General features: G+C 61.7%; 2 protein-coding genes across 2 annotated transcripts in view; one reads left to right on the forward strand and one right to left on the reverse strand.

The window, feature by feature from the left end:
- The first annotated feature begins 2415 nt into the window (after positions 1-2415).
- Positions 2416-6549, forward strand: SMPD2 (sphingomyelin phosphodiesterase 2). Its single transcript, XM_057381453.1, has 11 exons — positions 2416-2564; positions 3453-3552; positions 3992-4088; positions 4178-4254; positions 4513-4606; positions 4695-4784; positions 5142-5224; positions 5415-5547; positions 5620-5724; positions 5803-5959; positions 6203-6549. Exons 2-11 carry the CDS (start codon positions 3503-3505, stop codon positions 6544-6546), a joined length of 1230 nt encoding a protein of 409 aa, XP_057237436.1. The 5' UTR covers positions 2416-2564; positions 3453-3502; the 3' UTR covers positions 6547-6549.
- A 377-nt stretch (positions 6550-6926) lies between these two features.
- Positions 6927-14925, reverse strand: part of MICAL1 (microtubule associated monooxygenase, calponin and LIM domain containing 1) — a 9186-nt gene continuing 1187 nt past the window's right edge. The window contains exons 2-24 of the mRNA XM_057381476.1: positions 14752-14923; positions 14566-14673; positions 14301-14399; positions 14069-14224; positions 13780-13880; positions 13276-13533; positions 12775-12890; positions 12566-12692; positions 12230-12302; positions 11189-11336; positions 10928-11115; positions 10714-10820; positions 10576-10626; positions 10401-10481; positions 9859-10033; positions 9684-9766; positions 9119-9572; positions 8909-9003; positions 8648-8746; positions 8430-8523; positions 8253-8352; positions 8095-8168; positions 6927-8008 (exon numbers count right to left, since the gene is read on the reverse strand). Coding sequence (XP_057237459.1) covers positions 7878-8008; positions 8095-8168; positions 8253-8352; positions 8430-8523; positions 8648-8746; positions 8909-9003; positions 9119-9572; positions 9684-9766; positions 9859-10033; positions 10401-10481; positions 10576-10626; positions 10714-10820; positions 10928-11115; positions 11189-11336; positions 12230-12302; positions 12566-12692; positions 12775-12890; positions 13276-13533; positions 13780-13880; positions 14069-14224; positions 14301-14399; positions 14566-14673; positions 14752-14923 — 3090 coding nt within the window. The 3' untranslated portion in view covers positions 6927-7877. The remainder of the gene's footprint in view (positions 8009-8094; positions 8169-8252; positions 8353-8429; positions 8524-8647; positions 8747-8908; positions 9004-9118; positions 9573-9683; positions 9767-9858; positions 10034-10400; positions 10482-10575; positions 10627-10713; positions 10821-10927; positions 11116-11188; positions 11337-12229; positions 12303-12565; positions 12693-12774; positions 12891-13275; positions 13534-13779; positions 13881-14068; positions 14225-14300; positions 14400-14565; positions 14674-14751; positions 14924-14925) is intronic.

A 14925-nucleotide genomic window follows, 5' to 3' on the forward strand; every position in this document is an offset into this window, starting at 1 on the left:
TTTTTCTGCGCTGACTGTTCCAGCCTGCTCCATCCTGTGAGAAGTGGCCAGAGAGGTGGCTCATGCAGGGAAAAACATATAGAGCAATGCAGGGCCAAGCTGTCAGTGGGCAGAGTTTGGGACAGAGAGGATAGAGACAGAGAAGGGACAGAGAACAGGAGGGGTGCCAGGGCAAGGGACTGGGTCAGCTTGGAGGTATTTTTGTGGCTGCAGCCCAAAGTAAGCCAAGGCAGCGTGCCCAGTCCTGACGCTGCAACTGCAAGGGCAGAGTCTGGGGAAAGTGTCCCCAGGCTGCAGGAGGGTCACAGAGGGACAGAGGTGGCGTGGAGCAGGGTGGCAGGAGGCTGGCAGGGGGACAGGGAGCCCGAGGTGGCCAGGTCTGGGTGGGTTTCTGGTGTTGGCTCAGGGGAGCGAAGGCAGTGTGAAGGAAGGCAGGAGTGTTTTGGGGGGCACAGCAGCTCCTTAGGGAGGGGGACAGGGTGGGTTTAGGCTCAGTGCTGCCAGTGCAAGGAGCAGGAACAGCCCCAGAACTCAGCAAAGTGCATTGGCTGCCACTTCGATGCCATGTGTCCTGCGAGGCTTGGGGACTTTGACCTCTTGCTGCTGGGAAAAGCCACCCATCCCTGTGGGACGGGGCAGAGCCACCCCGGCCCCGTGCCAGGCTGAGGGCTCRGTGGTGGCACTGGACTGAGGCAGCTGCTGTGAGCAGGGCAGATGGAGCAGAGGGGAAAGGGAGAGGGAAAAATCCAAGGCCAGGCCCTGGCATGCCATCCCAGGGCTGTGCTGGGGCTCCCTGGCCGAATTCTCATATGTAGCATGTTTTGTTTGTCGTTTTGTAGGGTTTTTTGTATTTTTTTTTTCTTCTTCCGTTTCACTCACTGATCTAAAACTCTGGGAATGAACACTCAAAACTCCCCCACCATAAAACACAGGCGTGCCCCACTCCCAGCCCTGATGGGGGACGAAGCTCTTCATTAACTGGACCGGTTTGTGCCTCCATCCTTCATCCCTGCATCCCTCCCTCCYGCCTGCACCGAGCCCAGGGCTCACACTGCACCCACGCACACAGACTGGTGCCCCCAGCAGCCCTGGCCGGGGTTTAATCATGATCCCAGAGACACTTCTTCAATYCCCCCCCTCCCCTCCAGCCCCTCCATTCTCCTCCGGTGTATTTATGAATTTCACATGAAGTACTGTTTTATTTTTTTAAAGACTTTGTAAAGCTTACCAGGGTTACAATCACCATTTTTAGAGCTGCGTCAGTCCGCAATGTTAAAAATCCATTTTTTTATGTATTATATTTTTTGTGTATTTTTTTTTAATCCAGCTGTGATGGGTTGTATCATATATTTGTTGTGTTTACTGTATCTGTCCAACTTCAAAGAGTGGAGACTGTGGAGCTCCAGGAAAACTACGGTCTGCTGAAAAACCATTAAAATTATTTGTTCATGGGTTGCCTCAAGCAGTTCTGAAGTTCTTATTTTATTTTGGAGGATTTTCTTCAACAGCCAGCACTATGAGAATCCCATATAACCCCTTGGCTGGGTCATGCTTCTCCTGGGACCCCAATTTTGGGTACCAGGATGCCACATCCAACTGTATTTTGGTCTGGTTCACATCACTGCTGCAGGGTTTGCTTGGGGAAGGTTGTGTGGCCATGGCAGACGCTTCCCTGCGCTTTCCCCGCAGCATCGCTGGATTCAGGAATGCTGTTTTAGGGGAATTTAGGAACATGCGTTTTAGGGGGGTTCAGGAACACGTGTTTTAGGGGAATTTAGGAACGCATGTTTTTAGGGGGTTTCAGAAACGTGTGGTTTAGGGGGGAGTTCAGGAACGTGCATTTTAGGGGGATTTAGGAACATGCATTTTGGAGGGGTTCAGGAACGCATGTTTTAGGGGGTTTTAGGAACGCGTGTTTTAGGGAAATTCAGGGACACGCGTTTCAGGGGGGTTCAGGAACGCGTGTTTCAGGGGAATTTAGGAACGTGTGTTTTAGGAGAGTTCAGGAGCACGCTTTTTAGGGGGTTCAGGAACACGCGTTTTAGGCGGATTCACGCACGCGTGTTTTAGGGGAATTGAGGAACGCGTGTTTTAGGGGCGATTCAGGAATATGCGTTTCAGGGGGTCGCATCCTTGTCCCAAACAGCACGGGCAGAGGTCTGGGCTGTCCCACCAGCCAACACCACCGCTCGCAGCCCCTCTGGCGGTGCCTCTGCTGTTCGGCACTCAGGGGACACAAGGGACAAAYGTTTTACCACCGCCCGCTTTCCCCGTCCTGCGAGCACTCCCGACGCGTCCCGTCACACCCTTCGCACCCCGTTACACCCACCACACCCCGGGCCCGGCCCTACCYACTTTTCCCAGCCCCATTCACCCTCCCAGCCCCGCTCCCGTTCCCGTTCCCGGTCCTGCCCCTTCCGCCCCGCTCCGCTGCCTGCCGGGACGCGTAGTCCCGCGGCTCCGCGCCGCTCCCGGCCCGCTCCAGGTCCGCTCCCGGCCCCGCCGCTCGCTCCGCGCCGCCTTCGTGCCGTCCCCGCTGCTCCTCCTGCAGCTCCGACCCTTCGGTAGCTCCGATCCTCCCGTTGCTCCGCTCCCTCGGCTGTCCCGCTGCTGTCCCCCCTTCTCCGCTAGCTCCGACCCTTCTGTTTCCCCGCTCCTCCGCTTGCCCCGCTCCTGTCCCCGCTCTCCTGTTTCCCCGCTCTCCTGTCCCCGCTCCACCTGTTGCCGCTGTCCCGTCCCGCTCCGTGTCCCGCTGCTGTCCCTGCCGCATCCCTCGGGAAGCGGGGAGCGCCCTTGGGGGTTTAGGCTTGATTAGAAGCTGCCGGCATTAATTAGCGCGGCTCAGGAGCGGGATGAGCCGCTCGGTAATCCCGCCGGGGCGGGCGGAGCATCGGCCGCACCGGCATCCTGGAGCTGCCGGGCTTCTCTTTTTCGCTTCTAAAGCGGAAACTGGACAATCTCACGGGGTCAGGAGTGGGAGAAGGGGGGCTGGCCGAGCGCTGGGGCTGACCCGGAGCTGCTGGCTCCACCGGGGTTTGGGGTCTCTAAAAGGATCCGTGGGCTTTCCGAGGGGAAAGGTGTGTGACAGTGTCCGATGCCCGCAGCTCCGCAGCTCCACTTTGAAACCAAGGTGAAAGTCCATTCTGGAGCACTGACAGGCAGGGGGGTTGAGCCCTCTGCTCCATCCCCGGCCCACCGGTGTCTCCACGCACTGGATGCAGGGTCACACGGGTGGTTTGGGTACATGGATCCCTGTATGGGGGCATTTTGGGGTTCGGGGTGGGCATTGCAGGAAAGGAGGGCAAGGGGCTGGAGCACCCCGAGCACTCTTCCTTCCTTCCTTCCTGGCCTTTGCCTCGCCTCAGCCCTTCCGCCTTCCCAGCCTGGCTCTCTGGCTGTCCAGCACCCTGTGCCGGTTCCCCGGGGCTGTCACTCCATCCCGCTCCCTGCAGGTCCCCGCTTTGCCCGGCGCTGCCCTCCGGCCCCCCCAAAGCCCTGAACGATGGAGAGGGAGCCCACCCTGCGCCTCCGTGTCTTCGATCTCAACTGCTGGTGAGTCCAGAGTTTTCCACATCTGTGCTGGGCTGTGTGGGTGGAGATGGGGACACCACACTGGGAATTGGGTCCCATCTTGGGGTTACCTTTGTGTCCCCTTCATTTGGAGGTCACACCCCTCTCGCTTGGCTGGGTAATATTTCCTGTCCCCTCCATGCTTGTTAGCCCTAGAAAATGTCCCCCATTTGCACCCCAAGCAAGGATGAGCTGCCTCAATTYTGCAGGAAGGAGAAGCTATCCCCAGCTGGCATCTCTGCATATCCCCCTTGCCCCCGTGTTCTTGCATGGCCCTTTCCCCTTCCCATCTTTCCCATCCGCATCCTCCTTTCACTGGTACAGGAGCCCTCTTTCTGCCCCTCCTTTTGGGTCACAGCGTGCCCCGACAGCCCCATCACCCCGTCCCCACCCGGCTGTGACTGTCACCCCTCTTGGGCAGGGCCATCCGCTACCTGAGCAAGCGGCGGCAGGAGCGCGTGCGGCTCATCGGGGACACGCTGCGCCGGGACAGCTTTGACCTGGTGCTGCTGCAGGAGGTGAGTGAGGGCTGTCCGTGAGCCAAAGGCACCCATTCCCAGGTGGGAGATGAGCGTYGCTGTTCTCAGCCCATCCCACTCTTGTCCAGGTGTGGAGCGAGCAGGACTACAGTGACCTGATGGTGAAACTGGCCGGCTGTTACCCCTTCTCCCATTATTTCCGCAGGTGAGGAGGGCAAGGCCATCCCCCCCGGGGCTGTCTGTGGGGCAGTGCCACGGCTGTGCCATGTCCTCGGGGTTACYGTGTGTAGGGACTGGTGTGGGTGCTTCAGGTCACCTCTGTCACCACGGGACACCCCATGCCTGGGGAGTGGGATGCTCACAGGATCACACTGGGATCCAGGGAGCCCTCCTGGCTCAGGGCTAGGGGGAGGCAGAGCTTTTGGGAACCACGTTTCYTCACTGTGCTTTTCCCCTCCCACAGTGGGGTCATCGGGAGCGGCCTCTGCGTCTTCTCCAGGTTCCCCATCCTGGACACGCTCCTGTACCAGTACTCCCTGAACGGGTACCCCTACATGGTGAGTGGGGCGGGGGGCACCTGGCACTGTGGTGTCCGTCCCCACGGAGCCCCAGCAGCCCTGACCCGCCCTTGTTCCCCTCTGGCAGCTCCAGCACGGGGACTGGTTCTGCGGCAAGTCTGTCGGTCTYGTCGTCATGAAGATCTCAGGGATCATCTTCAATGTCTACGTCACCCAYGTGAGCATCCCAGGGAAGGACCTGGCATGGGGGGGACGATGGGGAGGAGAGGAATGAGTGGCCATTGCCCTCTTTTATTGTCCCTTTGCTTTAACCACTGCTCTCCACCCTCCACCATGGACTATGCACTGATTTATTAAAATATTGTTCGRGGTGGGGGGCAGAGAGGAGGGTCAGGGACCCACAACATGGCTGTGCAGTGGGGTGAGCATCCCCAGCTCTCCCCAGGAGGGTGAGATACAGACAAAGGTGATGGCAGGGACTGCTGGGAGGGGTTGGGTGGCTTTGCAGGGATCTGGGAGCAGGGCACRWGTCGGGGTGGGAGTCCCAGCCCCTYTGCTTTCCCTCCCTCTCCAGCTGCACGCCGAGTACTGCCGGGAGAAGGACGCCTACCTGCCCCACCGCCTGGTGCAGGCCTGGGAGCTGGCACAGTTCATCCGGTGAGCAGCTGTGGGGTGTCCCCTGCAGGTCCCCAGCACGTGTGTGGTCACCCCTGGGGTGCAGAGAGCAGAGAGCTCCCACTGGCACCAATCCCAGTCTGGAGTAAGGCTGAGGAGCACTGGGCAGGTCCCAGTGACCCCAGTCTGGGCAGGGCAGGGACAGTCAGGACAGCCACCCCTGTCCCCACAGACACACCTCAAAGGCAGCAGACGTGGTGCTGCTGGGAGGGGACCTGAACATGCACCCTGAGGATGTGGGCATCCGGCTGCTGCGGGGCTGGACGGGGCTGCGGGACGCCTTTGCCGAGGCCAAGCACTTTGAGGTGAGCCAAGGGGCTGAGTGGGGTCCTGGGGCGCACCAAGAGCTCCCCACCCACCCAGGCTTCTTGTGTCAGGGCTGCAAGAACGGCTGCACCCTTGTCCCTGACAACTGCTTCACTGAAAAGTCAGAGCTGCTGCCCTTCCCACTGGGCATCCGCATCGACTACATCCTCTACAAGGTACCGGGGGGGAGCTCGGCCACCGGCTGGGATGGCAGGGGTGGGTCACTGCTGTGACCCCCGTGTCCCCTCTCCCAGGCCATCTCCAGCTTCACAGTGAAGTGTGAAGAGCTCAAGACCACCACGGGGCCAGCCCCAGGCGTGGACATCCCCTTCTCGGACCACGAAGCCGTGATGGCAACGCTGCACATCCAGAGGCAGCCACAGGCTGAGGGGGCCACCCTGGGCACAGCTGGTGAGTCAGGGGGCTGCTGGATGGGCTGGTGGAGGTGGGTGGAGCTCTTTGGGGTGTTTCCTCTTAGGGTGCTGCTGAATTGACTGGTGGAGGTGGGTGGAGCTCTTTGGGGTGTTTCCTCTTAGGGTGCTGCTTGTGGATGGCTGCGGGGCCATGGGGATGGGAGAAGGGTATTGGGGTGGATTGGAGGCATAGGAATGGTTTCTAGGGGTCCCACCCTGCTGACACCCCCTGTCCCCACAGAGCTGGTGCTGGCAGACGTGGTGGCCGAGGCACGGACGGAGGTGGGCGTGGGGCTGCGGGCGGCGCAGCGGCAGCGTTACTCCTCGGGCAGGATGGCCGTGCTGGCCCTGCTGCTGCTGCTGCTCCAGGCCATGGCAGCACTGGGCACGCTGGCCGGACTGGGCCCTGACCAGCCCTTCCCCAAGCTCTCCTTCTGCCTGCTGGCCTTCCTCGCCCTCGGCGTCCTCGTCCTCTCCACCGGCCTCCACCTGTTCCACACCATGGAGGTGAAGATGCTGCACGGCACCGAGGATCAGATGTGGATGGCGCTGCGGGCGCTGCAGGAGCGTCCCAGTGATGGCTGAGCTGAGGGTGTGGGTGTCCCACAATGTCCCCTTGGCCCCACCGTGTCCCCTTTTGGATCCCTTTTTTTCAGCTGATTTCAGGTTTTAGGTGAGCAGCACTGCAGCCAGTGCAGTAGTGCAGGTTCGACAGTTGCCTTTGGGCTGAATTCAGATTTTTGGGATAGATTCGTTGCACTGACCCCTGTGAGAACCACAATGGAGGCAGATTTTTATTGCTGTCTTTTTAAATACACCCTTTTGTACATGGAGGGACCCACTGGCCTGGCTGGAAGGCTCGAGAGGCTCAGGCTCCCCTTGCCTGGGGTGGCCTCAAAGTGAACGCTGGTGGCTGCTCTGGCAGCCAGTTTTCCCTCAGATGGAAAATAAAGGCAGTATTTTAACCTTTGGCATTGGGTAGGGGGATTTTATTTGAAGGGAGGGGTTTTTCAGCAGGGTGGCAGGGCTGGTACAAACACAGGGAGGGCTGGAGGAGGTGCTGAGGGGAACRGCAGGATGAGGGCTGAGCACAGGGTGGTTCTGCCAACAGAGGAACCGATGCCTGGGACCCCCATCCCCAACACGTCTGGGGCTGCCCCAAGCACTGTTCAGCCACTGAGGCCACCCTGCAACAGCCAGGGGTGTCTGAGGTCTGTGCAAAGGCCAGCATGGCACTGCCAAGCAGAAGAAACCCCACAGGGGCAAGGAGGGCACGGCTGCCGGTGTCCCTTGTCCTTGGTGTCGGTGCTGGTCCTGAGCACAATTCCCTGAGGAGCTGCTGGATAAAAAGCTCTTCCCTGGCCCAAGGAGCTCATGGTAGGGTGCTGAGCCTGCTTTCCTGCAGCAGCTGGGGACAGCGTGGATGTGGCATCCCAAAGCAGTGGTGCAGAGTGGCAGGAGCAGCCCCATGTGTCTGTCACCGGCCCCCACCGTACAGCCAGGTGTCCCTTGAAGAGATGAACGGTCCAGGCTGGGATGGATGTCCTCAGCTGGGAGAGGTGTCCCAGGGTGGCTTCGAGGGACCGCTCCTCATGGTGCCATCTGCCTCTGGTGGCCACAGTCACCTCCTGGCTGCTGGGAGCCACCACAGCCCCTTTTTGCAGTCCCCTGCCAGTCTTGTTTTCCAGCAGGAACAAGGCAAAGGCAGTGCAGCGAGGCACAGGAACGGCCTCCCTGCAGAAGGGCTGAGCGCTCTCCATGTGTCCTCATGGGCATCCACCCTGTCCGTGACAGACTTTGGCAAGCAGGGAGCTGGATTTGCTGCACGTCCAGAGGTGGCTCAGAGTGATGCTCAGCCCGGGGGACACACACAGAGCCCCTGCTTGTCCCCCTGGTGGCACTGGGGGCTGTGCGGATCAAGCCCGGAGCTCGCTGAGCCGCTTCTGCTCCTGCAGCTGGATGAGAACATTGCGCTTATTCACCACCTCCACCAGCTGCTTCAGGGTCTCCTGCTCAGCCTGGYACTCCTCAAGTGTCTTCAGGGTTCCTGTGGGTGCAAAGGGACAGAGTAGGGTTGGGAGAGTTCCCACACCACGCCAAGGGACCCTCCCCGCACCGTGTGCTGGCACTCACCCTCCTTGTTCATGTAACTGCGGAGTTTCTGGTCCAGCTGAGACTGCTGCTCCTCCAGCTTCAGTTCCTGCACCCTGTGGGGAGGAAAAGGCTCTGCTGGGTGCTGGGTTCTCGGGGCTGGGCCGAGCTGAGCCCCCGCAGCATCCCCCAAGCCTCACGCGATCATGAGGTCCGACTCCTCGCTCATCAGATTGTTCTTCTTCTGGACCAGGTAGAGCAGCTGGTTTGTCCACTGTGTCTGCAGGTCAGCCGGGCTCTCTGCAGGACAGGGGAGCAGTGAGCAGGGTGCAGACCCCCATCATGGGGTCACAGTGCTCCGTCCACCCCGGCCTTACCGTTCTCAGCCCGCAGTAATTTCTCCAGCTTGGTGCCTTGCTGCTCCAGCTCCCGGAATGTCACCTCGATCTCCTCCAGCCGCCTCTGGATGGCCTGGGAGGGAAGGGCAGAGCTCACCTGCAGGCTGGCACCTGCCARCMYGTRGCCAGCAGCAGCAGRAYGRAGGGGMCAGGGGACAGTGCCACACTGGGGAGCTGGCTGTCCCCTGTGGGATTACCTGGGCTCTGCAGAACCGCTTCATCTGGTCCTCCCTGGCCCKCCGGGCCACCGTGCGCCTCCAGGTGGGGTATTTCTCCTCTTGCCCCAGCTCTGGGTACTGTGRAGGGATGGTGGCACAGGCTGGGGGTCAGTCCCTGTGCTGGGCACCTCCTGCCCTGGCAGCCGTRGCCGAGCCAAACCCAAACCCTCTGTGACAGGAACGAGAGCCCCAGCACGGCCTGTGCTGGTGGGGCCACCGCCACTCGGAGAAAATCCTCACCAACTCTTTCACGATGCCTTCCTCCTCCTCTTTCTCCTTCCCCACCTCCTCTTCCTCCTCCTCCTCCTCCTCCTCGCTGTCGCTCTCCTCCAAAGCTGCCCAACAAAAGCACAATTTCAGGCTGGTTCATGAGCAAGGTGAGGGGTACCACAGGGTCTTGGAGGGACCGGGAGCTCTGCTCAGCTGGAGACTCCCCCTTGTACCACCTACCTTTCTCCATTTCAGTTTTCTCCTCCTCCTCCTCCTCCTCCTTCCAGGCTCCCTGTCCCTGCCCCAGGGCAGGGAGGGCCTCAGGTGCAGGTTGGAGCCGCAGACGCGCTGGCTTCAGCGGAGGCTCGGGCTCTGCTTCGCTGGTGAGGTGCAGCGTGGACAGGCTGAGCTTCTCCAGCGGCGTAAGGACRATCTTCCTCCTGCCCCCACCCTCCTCACCCTCCTCTGCTGCCCCTCGGGGCTCTGCTCTGGGATCCTCCTCCTCCTCCTCCTCATCCTCGCCAGGTTCTGCCAGCAGCTCCTCCGTGTCACCAGCAGTGTCCTCAGCTTCCCCAGGCTCTTCCCCTGGCTGTGGGGCTGCTGGGGTGGGCTCAGGTGGACTGGGTGCCCACTCCAGGGGGGACACCCTTGGGCTGCCAGCGTCTGAGGGGGGGTGGGCAGCAGCAGCAGCGTCCTAGGGCAGAGCAGAGCAGAGCAGAGGGGGCATGCAGGACATCCATGCACAAGCATCCCCCTCCACATTTCACCGTCCCTCCATCACCTGCAGRGATTTAGGGTGATTTACCCCATCGGGCAGCGCCGAAGCCTCATCCTCCGGCAGATCCGTGCTGGGCGCATTGGGATAGTGCAGTGAGCAGTAAAAATTACCTGGGGTGGGGAAGGAGGGGAGGCAAACTCTTGTGACAACCCACAAGGTGAAGCCCCAAGCATCCCCCATCCGTCCCCAAAAGCCACCTCACCATCCTCCTCGTCGAAGGCGTAGTCRCCCAGGCGCAGGGTGGCCCCGCAGCGCCGGCACTGGAAGCAGCCGCGGTGGAAGAAGCGTCCCTCGGCGCTGGCTCTCTCCAGGATGTACACACGGCGCCCGCAGAAGTAGCAGGCGTCACTGTTGTCCCCCGTCCTGTCCCTCGGGGGCTGCGGGGACAGGGGACAGGCCGGGGTGGCACCGGGGTCCTGATCCCCACGCTGCCCCRCGGCCGTGCCAGCAGCCATGGGGGCACGGGGCAGGGCTGTGCCCCTCTCGCAGCGCCAGCTCGGGGTGTTTGGGATGGGTGAGGGAGCGGCAAGCCTTGGCTCCGGAAAACCAGTCGGGTCAGGAAGCCGGCAGGGAGGAGCCGGGAGCTTGTGGGCGTTCGCTGGCACAGCCCCGGCCCCAGCCCTTGGCTTGGCCCTGCCAGTGCCACCCGGTGCCCCCCCGGTGCCCTCCCGGTGCCCACCCGCCTGAGCTGCCCCCTCCATCCCAAGGTGACACCAGGTGACACAAAGTGACACGAGGACCGACCTGCCCTGGGTCCGTCGTGGCGGGCTGTGGTGGCGCGTGGGCACTGTCCGGAGTGGAGTCTCCATCCAGCCCCGTGTCCAGCTACAAGTGACCCAAGGGGAGGGTCAGCCCCCCACTCTCCCCCCAGGACAGCACCCCAGCACAACACCCCTCGAGGTGCCCGGGGCAGACCCACCTCGGTGTCCCTGCGGCTCCTCTTCACCTCAGCGTCCTTCTGGGCACTGTCCTGCAAATGCAGAGGGGTTGGGAATGGTGGGGAGGGGGACAGGGCTTTGGTGTGTCACGAGGGTCTGGGTGGGGGTCCCTCCCTCACCTGGGGGCGTTTCTGTGTCCGGTTGCGGCTCTTCTGCAGCTTGCTGAGGAAAAGGATTGCCCCTCGCGTGCCGTGCGGGGACAGCGGCTTCTTGCTGACCTCCACCTCTGCACAGGACATGGCCATTTTGGTGGGAGCCACCCTACAAACAGGGGAGCACCCAGCCGGCCCCAGTGAGGCTCAGGATGGGACAAATCCCCCCAAAATCTCACACCTGGAGAGGCCTTGAACACTTCATAGAACTGGCTGAGGTAGGTGATGAGGCCCAGGCGCTCATGCTCTGATACGCTGGCCATCTCAGCGCTGGACAGCACAGGCTGGATGCCCAGCTCCTGCTCTGCTATGTCCAGCATCATCTGGTGGGTCCCAATGGTGTCCTGGGGGTCCACGGAGTCCAGGTCCCTGCAGGGAGATGGGGGTGCCATCAGGGTGGGCTCTGCAGRGTGGGGGGCTCGCGGGGGTGCCGGGTACTCACACCAGGTCCGGGCGGAAGCGGTGGACGAGGGCACAGAGGGCCAGGCCACTGTGCCAGGAGCTGGTGAAGTTGGTCACGGCCACGCCAGGGTATCCAGCCGTGCTGGCCCGGCACCAGCTCAGCAGATCTTCGTACACCACAGGAGCTGCTGGGGAGGCAGCCTGTGTGTCCCCATTCCACGGGGACATGCCCCCAGCCCACCTCCTGCCTCAGCAGCAGTGCTTTAACAGGGAAGGGATCCCATGGGAGCGACCCAAGACACCCCTGTCCCCCCACAACCACCCATGCAAGGCTCCTTAAATAGGGAAGGGATTCCATGGGAGCAACTCGAGACACCCCTTTCCCCACATAACGACCCTCAAGGCTCCTTTAACAGGGAAGGGATCCATGGGAGTGACCCAAGACACCTCTGTCCCCACACAACCAGCCCTGCAAGGCTCCATAAATCAGTTGGTAAAGCATCTGTCAATATTTCACAGCTCAGCATCAGTGCAGGCTGGAGGGGCACAGCCCCCTCCCCAGATGGTCCCTCCCTACGCAGGCCATGGGCAGAAGGGACAGAAACCAGTGGTGTCACCAGGACAGCCAGCTGGACACAGGCCAGGGCACGAGAAACAGGGATGGGGAGGAAAATCAGGGCAGGAGCTGCTTGGGAATGGGCTGCTGGAAGGAATGGGGCTGCTGGAAGGANACAGGCCAGGGCACGAGAAACAGGGATGGGGAGGAAAATCAGGGCAGGAGCTGCTTGGGAATGGGCTGCTGGAAGGAATGGGGCTGCTGGAAGGAATGGGGCTGCTGGAAGGAATGGGGCTGATGGAAGGAGTGGGGCTGATGGAAGGAGTGGGGCTGATGGAAGGAGTGGGGCTGATGGAAGGAGTGGGGCTGATGGAAGGAGTGGGGCTGATGGAGGGAATGGGGCTGATGGAAGAAGTGGGGCTGATGGAAGGAATGGGGCTGATGGAAGGAGTGGGGCTGATGGAAGGAGTGGGGCTTATGGAAGGAGTGGAGCTGCTGCTGTGGGGCAGGACTGGTTGCTCCTACTGATGCTCAGCCGATTGTCGCTCCTCCTCTTGTGGTCCACCTCCACTGTGCCCACGAGGTAGAGGTCCTTGACCTGCCAAAAGGGACAGGGCAGGACATCACCACCTTTACAGAACCAATGGCACCACACAGGGAGCTGGTCCTGGCAAGGAGGTCACCTGGACACCCCCACACAACTCTCCAGAACCTTCCAGCACCCACAACAGGCAATGTGTTCATTGGGGACTAACAGCTTTGTTCTCACACCCTTTGGGGACAGGCCTGGGTAAATTGGTGTCACCCTGACAGCAGGCAGGCTGGGTGGGTGGCTGTGCCATGGCAGCACGTGGCAGGTACCTGGCTGGCTTTGATGGAGTGCAGGTTGATGTTGGGGTAGCGCGTGGCTGGGTCGATGCTGTACTGACTGATGTTCTTGTTGGTGTTGTCTGGCGAGGTCTGCGACAGGCGCTGGTAGATGCTCTCCCTGGGYGCAGGGGACAGCGCTGGGGTCACTGACACTGTCCCCAGGTGCTCCAGAAGCAGCCCAGCAGGACAGGGACGCTCACCTCTCGGCCAGCACCTCCAGCGGGGGCGTCCCGGCCGCCCAGCGCCGCACCATCCACGCCGCGTCGAAGGCAGCGAGGAAGCCCCTGGCCACGCCGGTGCCCAGTGGCCAGAAGGGCTGCGAAAAGAAGGGCAGAGCTGGAGTTGCGTGGCTGGTCAGGCCAGCTGGGAGGAGGCTCYGAGCTGCCAGGCTTGGCCAGCGATGAAAGAGGGAGCGGCGGCAGGACGCGTGCGGAGAGGATGGGCGGCCGTCTCCTCCCCAGCAAGCACAGCGGCGTCTGGGCATGGGCTGGGCTGCTCCTCCATCCCGAGCCAACCCCAAATCTCCAGCTGGAGAGGGGGAAAMMCCCCCMAAAGCAYGCCACTAGTGGGATTTGGGGAGCCTGCCCAAGGATGAGGTGCACAGGGCGGTTGGGGTGAGAAGCATTTAGGGAGGGGGGATATATCACGACCAGGGAGTGGGAAATGGAGGGGTGAGATGGTGCTGCAGGAGAAACTCTCACCTCCACCAAGCAGTCGCCCACCAGCCCCAGGAGCAGACGGTTCCCGTTGTGCTCCCGCACCAGCGCCGCGTTCTCYGAGCGCGTCATGCAGGTGAAGTCGAACATGTCGACGTCCGGCAGGCCCCGGTGGTTGAGGGCAAACTCCAGCTCGGGCAGGCAGTAGTTGGTGGAGAAGTTGGCAGCTTCTTTGGCATAGCTGAGGAGGGCGTCCCGGTTCACGTTGTCGGGGGCCAGGAGGCTCTCGATGTCCGCTTTGTCCTGCGGGGATGGGGTGGAGCTGGCTGGGTGTGGGAGGTGGTGTTTGTCCCTCCTCTCTGRGGTGCAGCTGTGCCCCTGGGCTCTGAGCCCCCTGGAAGGGTTCTTCTTGTGGCACTGAACAGCTGCTGAGTCCCCACCACCCCAGGGGTCAGCAGTCTAAACAGCACCCTCAATTTGCATCCCACCTTCAAGGCTTTCAGCTGCCCTTTGCTGGGGGATGCCAGGGCCAGATCCTGTCCCTCTCACCTGGAGGATGACCCCCTTCTTGAGCAGGCTCTGCTTCTTGGCCGTCATGACAAAATAGTGAGTGTCGTCCTTRTAGTACACGATGTTTTCCAGGTCGATGCCTGAATGGGGAAGGGGCTGAGCCAGGGCCACAGGGACCCCCAGCACGGGCCTCAGCCACCAAATGTCCCCTGCCATGGGGTGCCACGTGGGGACACGAATCCCATCACAGGGGACACCTGGGGCTGAGCCTCCCAAGGAGGGGACAGGAGCCCCCAAAGCTCCCCTTCTGGGGGTTGGCACCACTGACCCGTTTTGTTGTAGAGGTTCTGGAAGAACTTCTGRTTGTAGATTCGGGCCACGCCGCTGATCTCGGCCACCTCCACCTCGGCRCGGCTGTGGCGGTTGATGAAGTTGGTGGTGATGCCGATGGCCAGCTTCCCACGCGTCTCCTTCCGCTTGAACCCTGCAGGAGGGGACAGTGTGAGCCCCCACCCAGACCCCCACACGGCTCCTGGGGCTGCAGGGACACCTGCTGTCACCTTCAGGGACAAATTTGCCACCGCCAGCTGAGATGAGRACGTCAAACTCGTAGTGGGTGAGGGGAGAGGAGCTGGGCTGCAGCACAGCCTGCCAGCCACCTGCAGGGAGAGGGACAGTCGTGAGTGTGCTGGGGACGGGTTGCATCTGATTCCCCCTCAAAAAGGCCCGCCCTGGGCTAGCAGAGGGACTGGGCGGCTCAGAGTGGCCACCCACAGCCCTGTCCTTGTCCCCAGGGATGCCACCCACCCCGCAGCAATACCGTACCTGCCTTGCCCGTGGGGGGAACAAGGCCCTCRAACCGCACATTGATGTGCACCTCCACCCCCAGAAGCAAAGCCACCTTCAGCAGGATCAGCTGGAGCTGCCGGATACCTGCGAGGGAAGAGAGGAGCTCAGGGCTGCACCCCCAGGAACCCTGGGGGTACAGAGCCTGGTCCCCCTAAAACTCACTGATGTGGTCCAGAGTGCCGGTGCAGAAGCGCCCGTAGAACTTCTTGGCACCCAGCGCCCGCAGGTCGTGGATGGTGAAGGGCCAGAGGTGCAGGACGTTGTTTCGGGAGAAGGAGTCRCGCTTCTCCAGCAGCACCACACGGGCACCCAGCAGCGCCAGCTCGATGGCCACCC

This window comes from Malurus melanocephalus, unplaced genomic scaffold (genome assembly GCF_030028575.1).
Source record: "Malurus melanocephalus ecotype Western Australia unplaced genomic scaffold, MMel_1.1 scaffold_511, whole genome shotgun sequence".
NCBI classification, from domain to species: Eukaryota; Metazoa; Chordata; class Aves; order Passeriformes; family Maluridae; genus Malurus; species Malurus melanocephalus.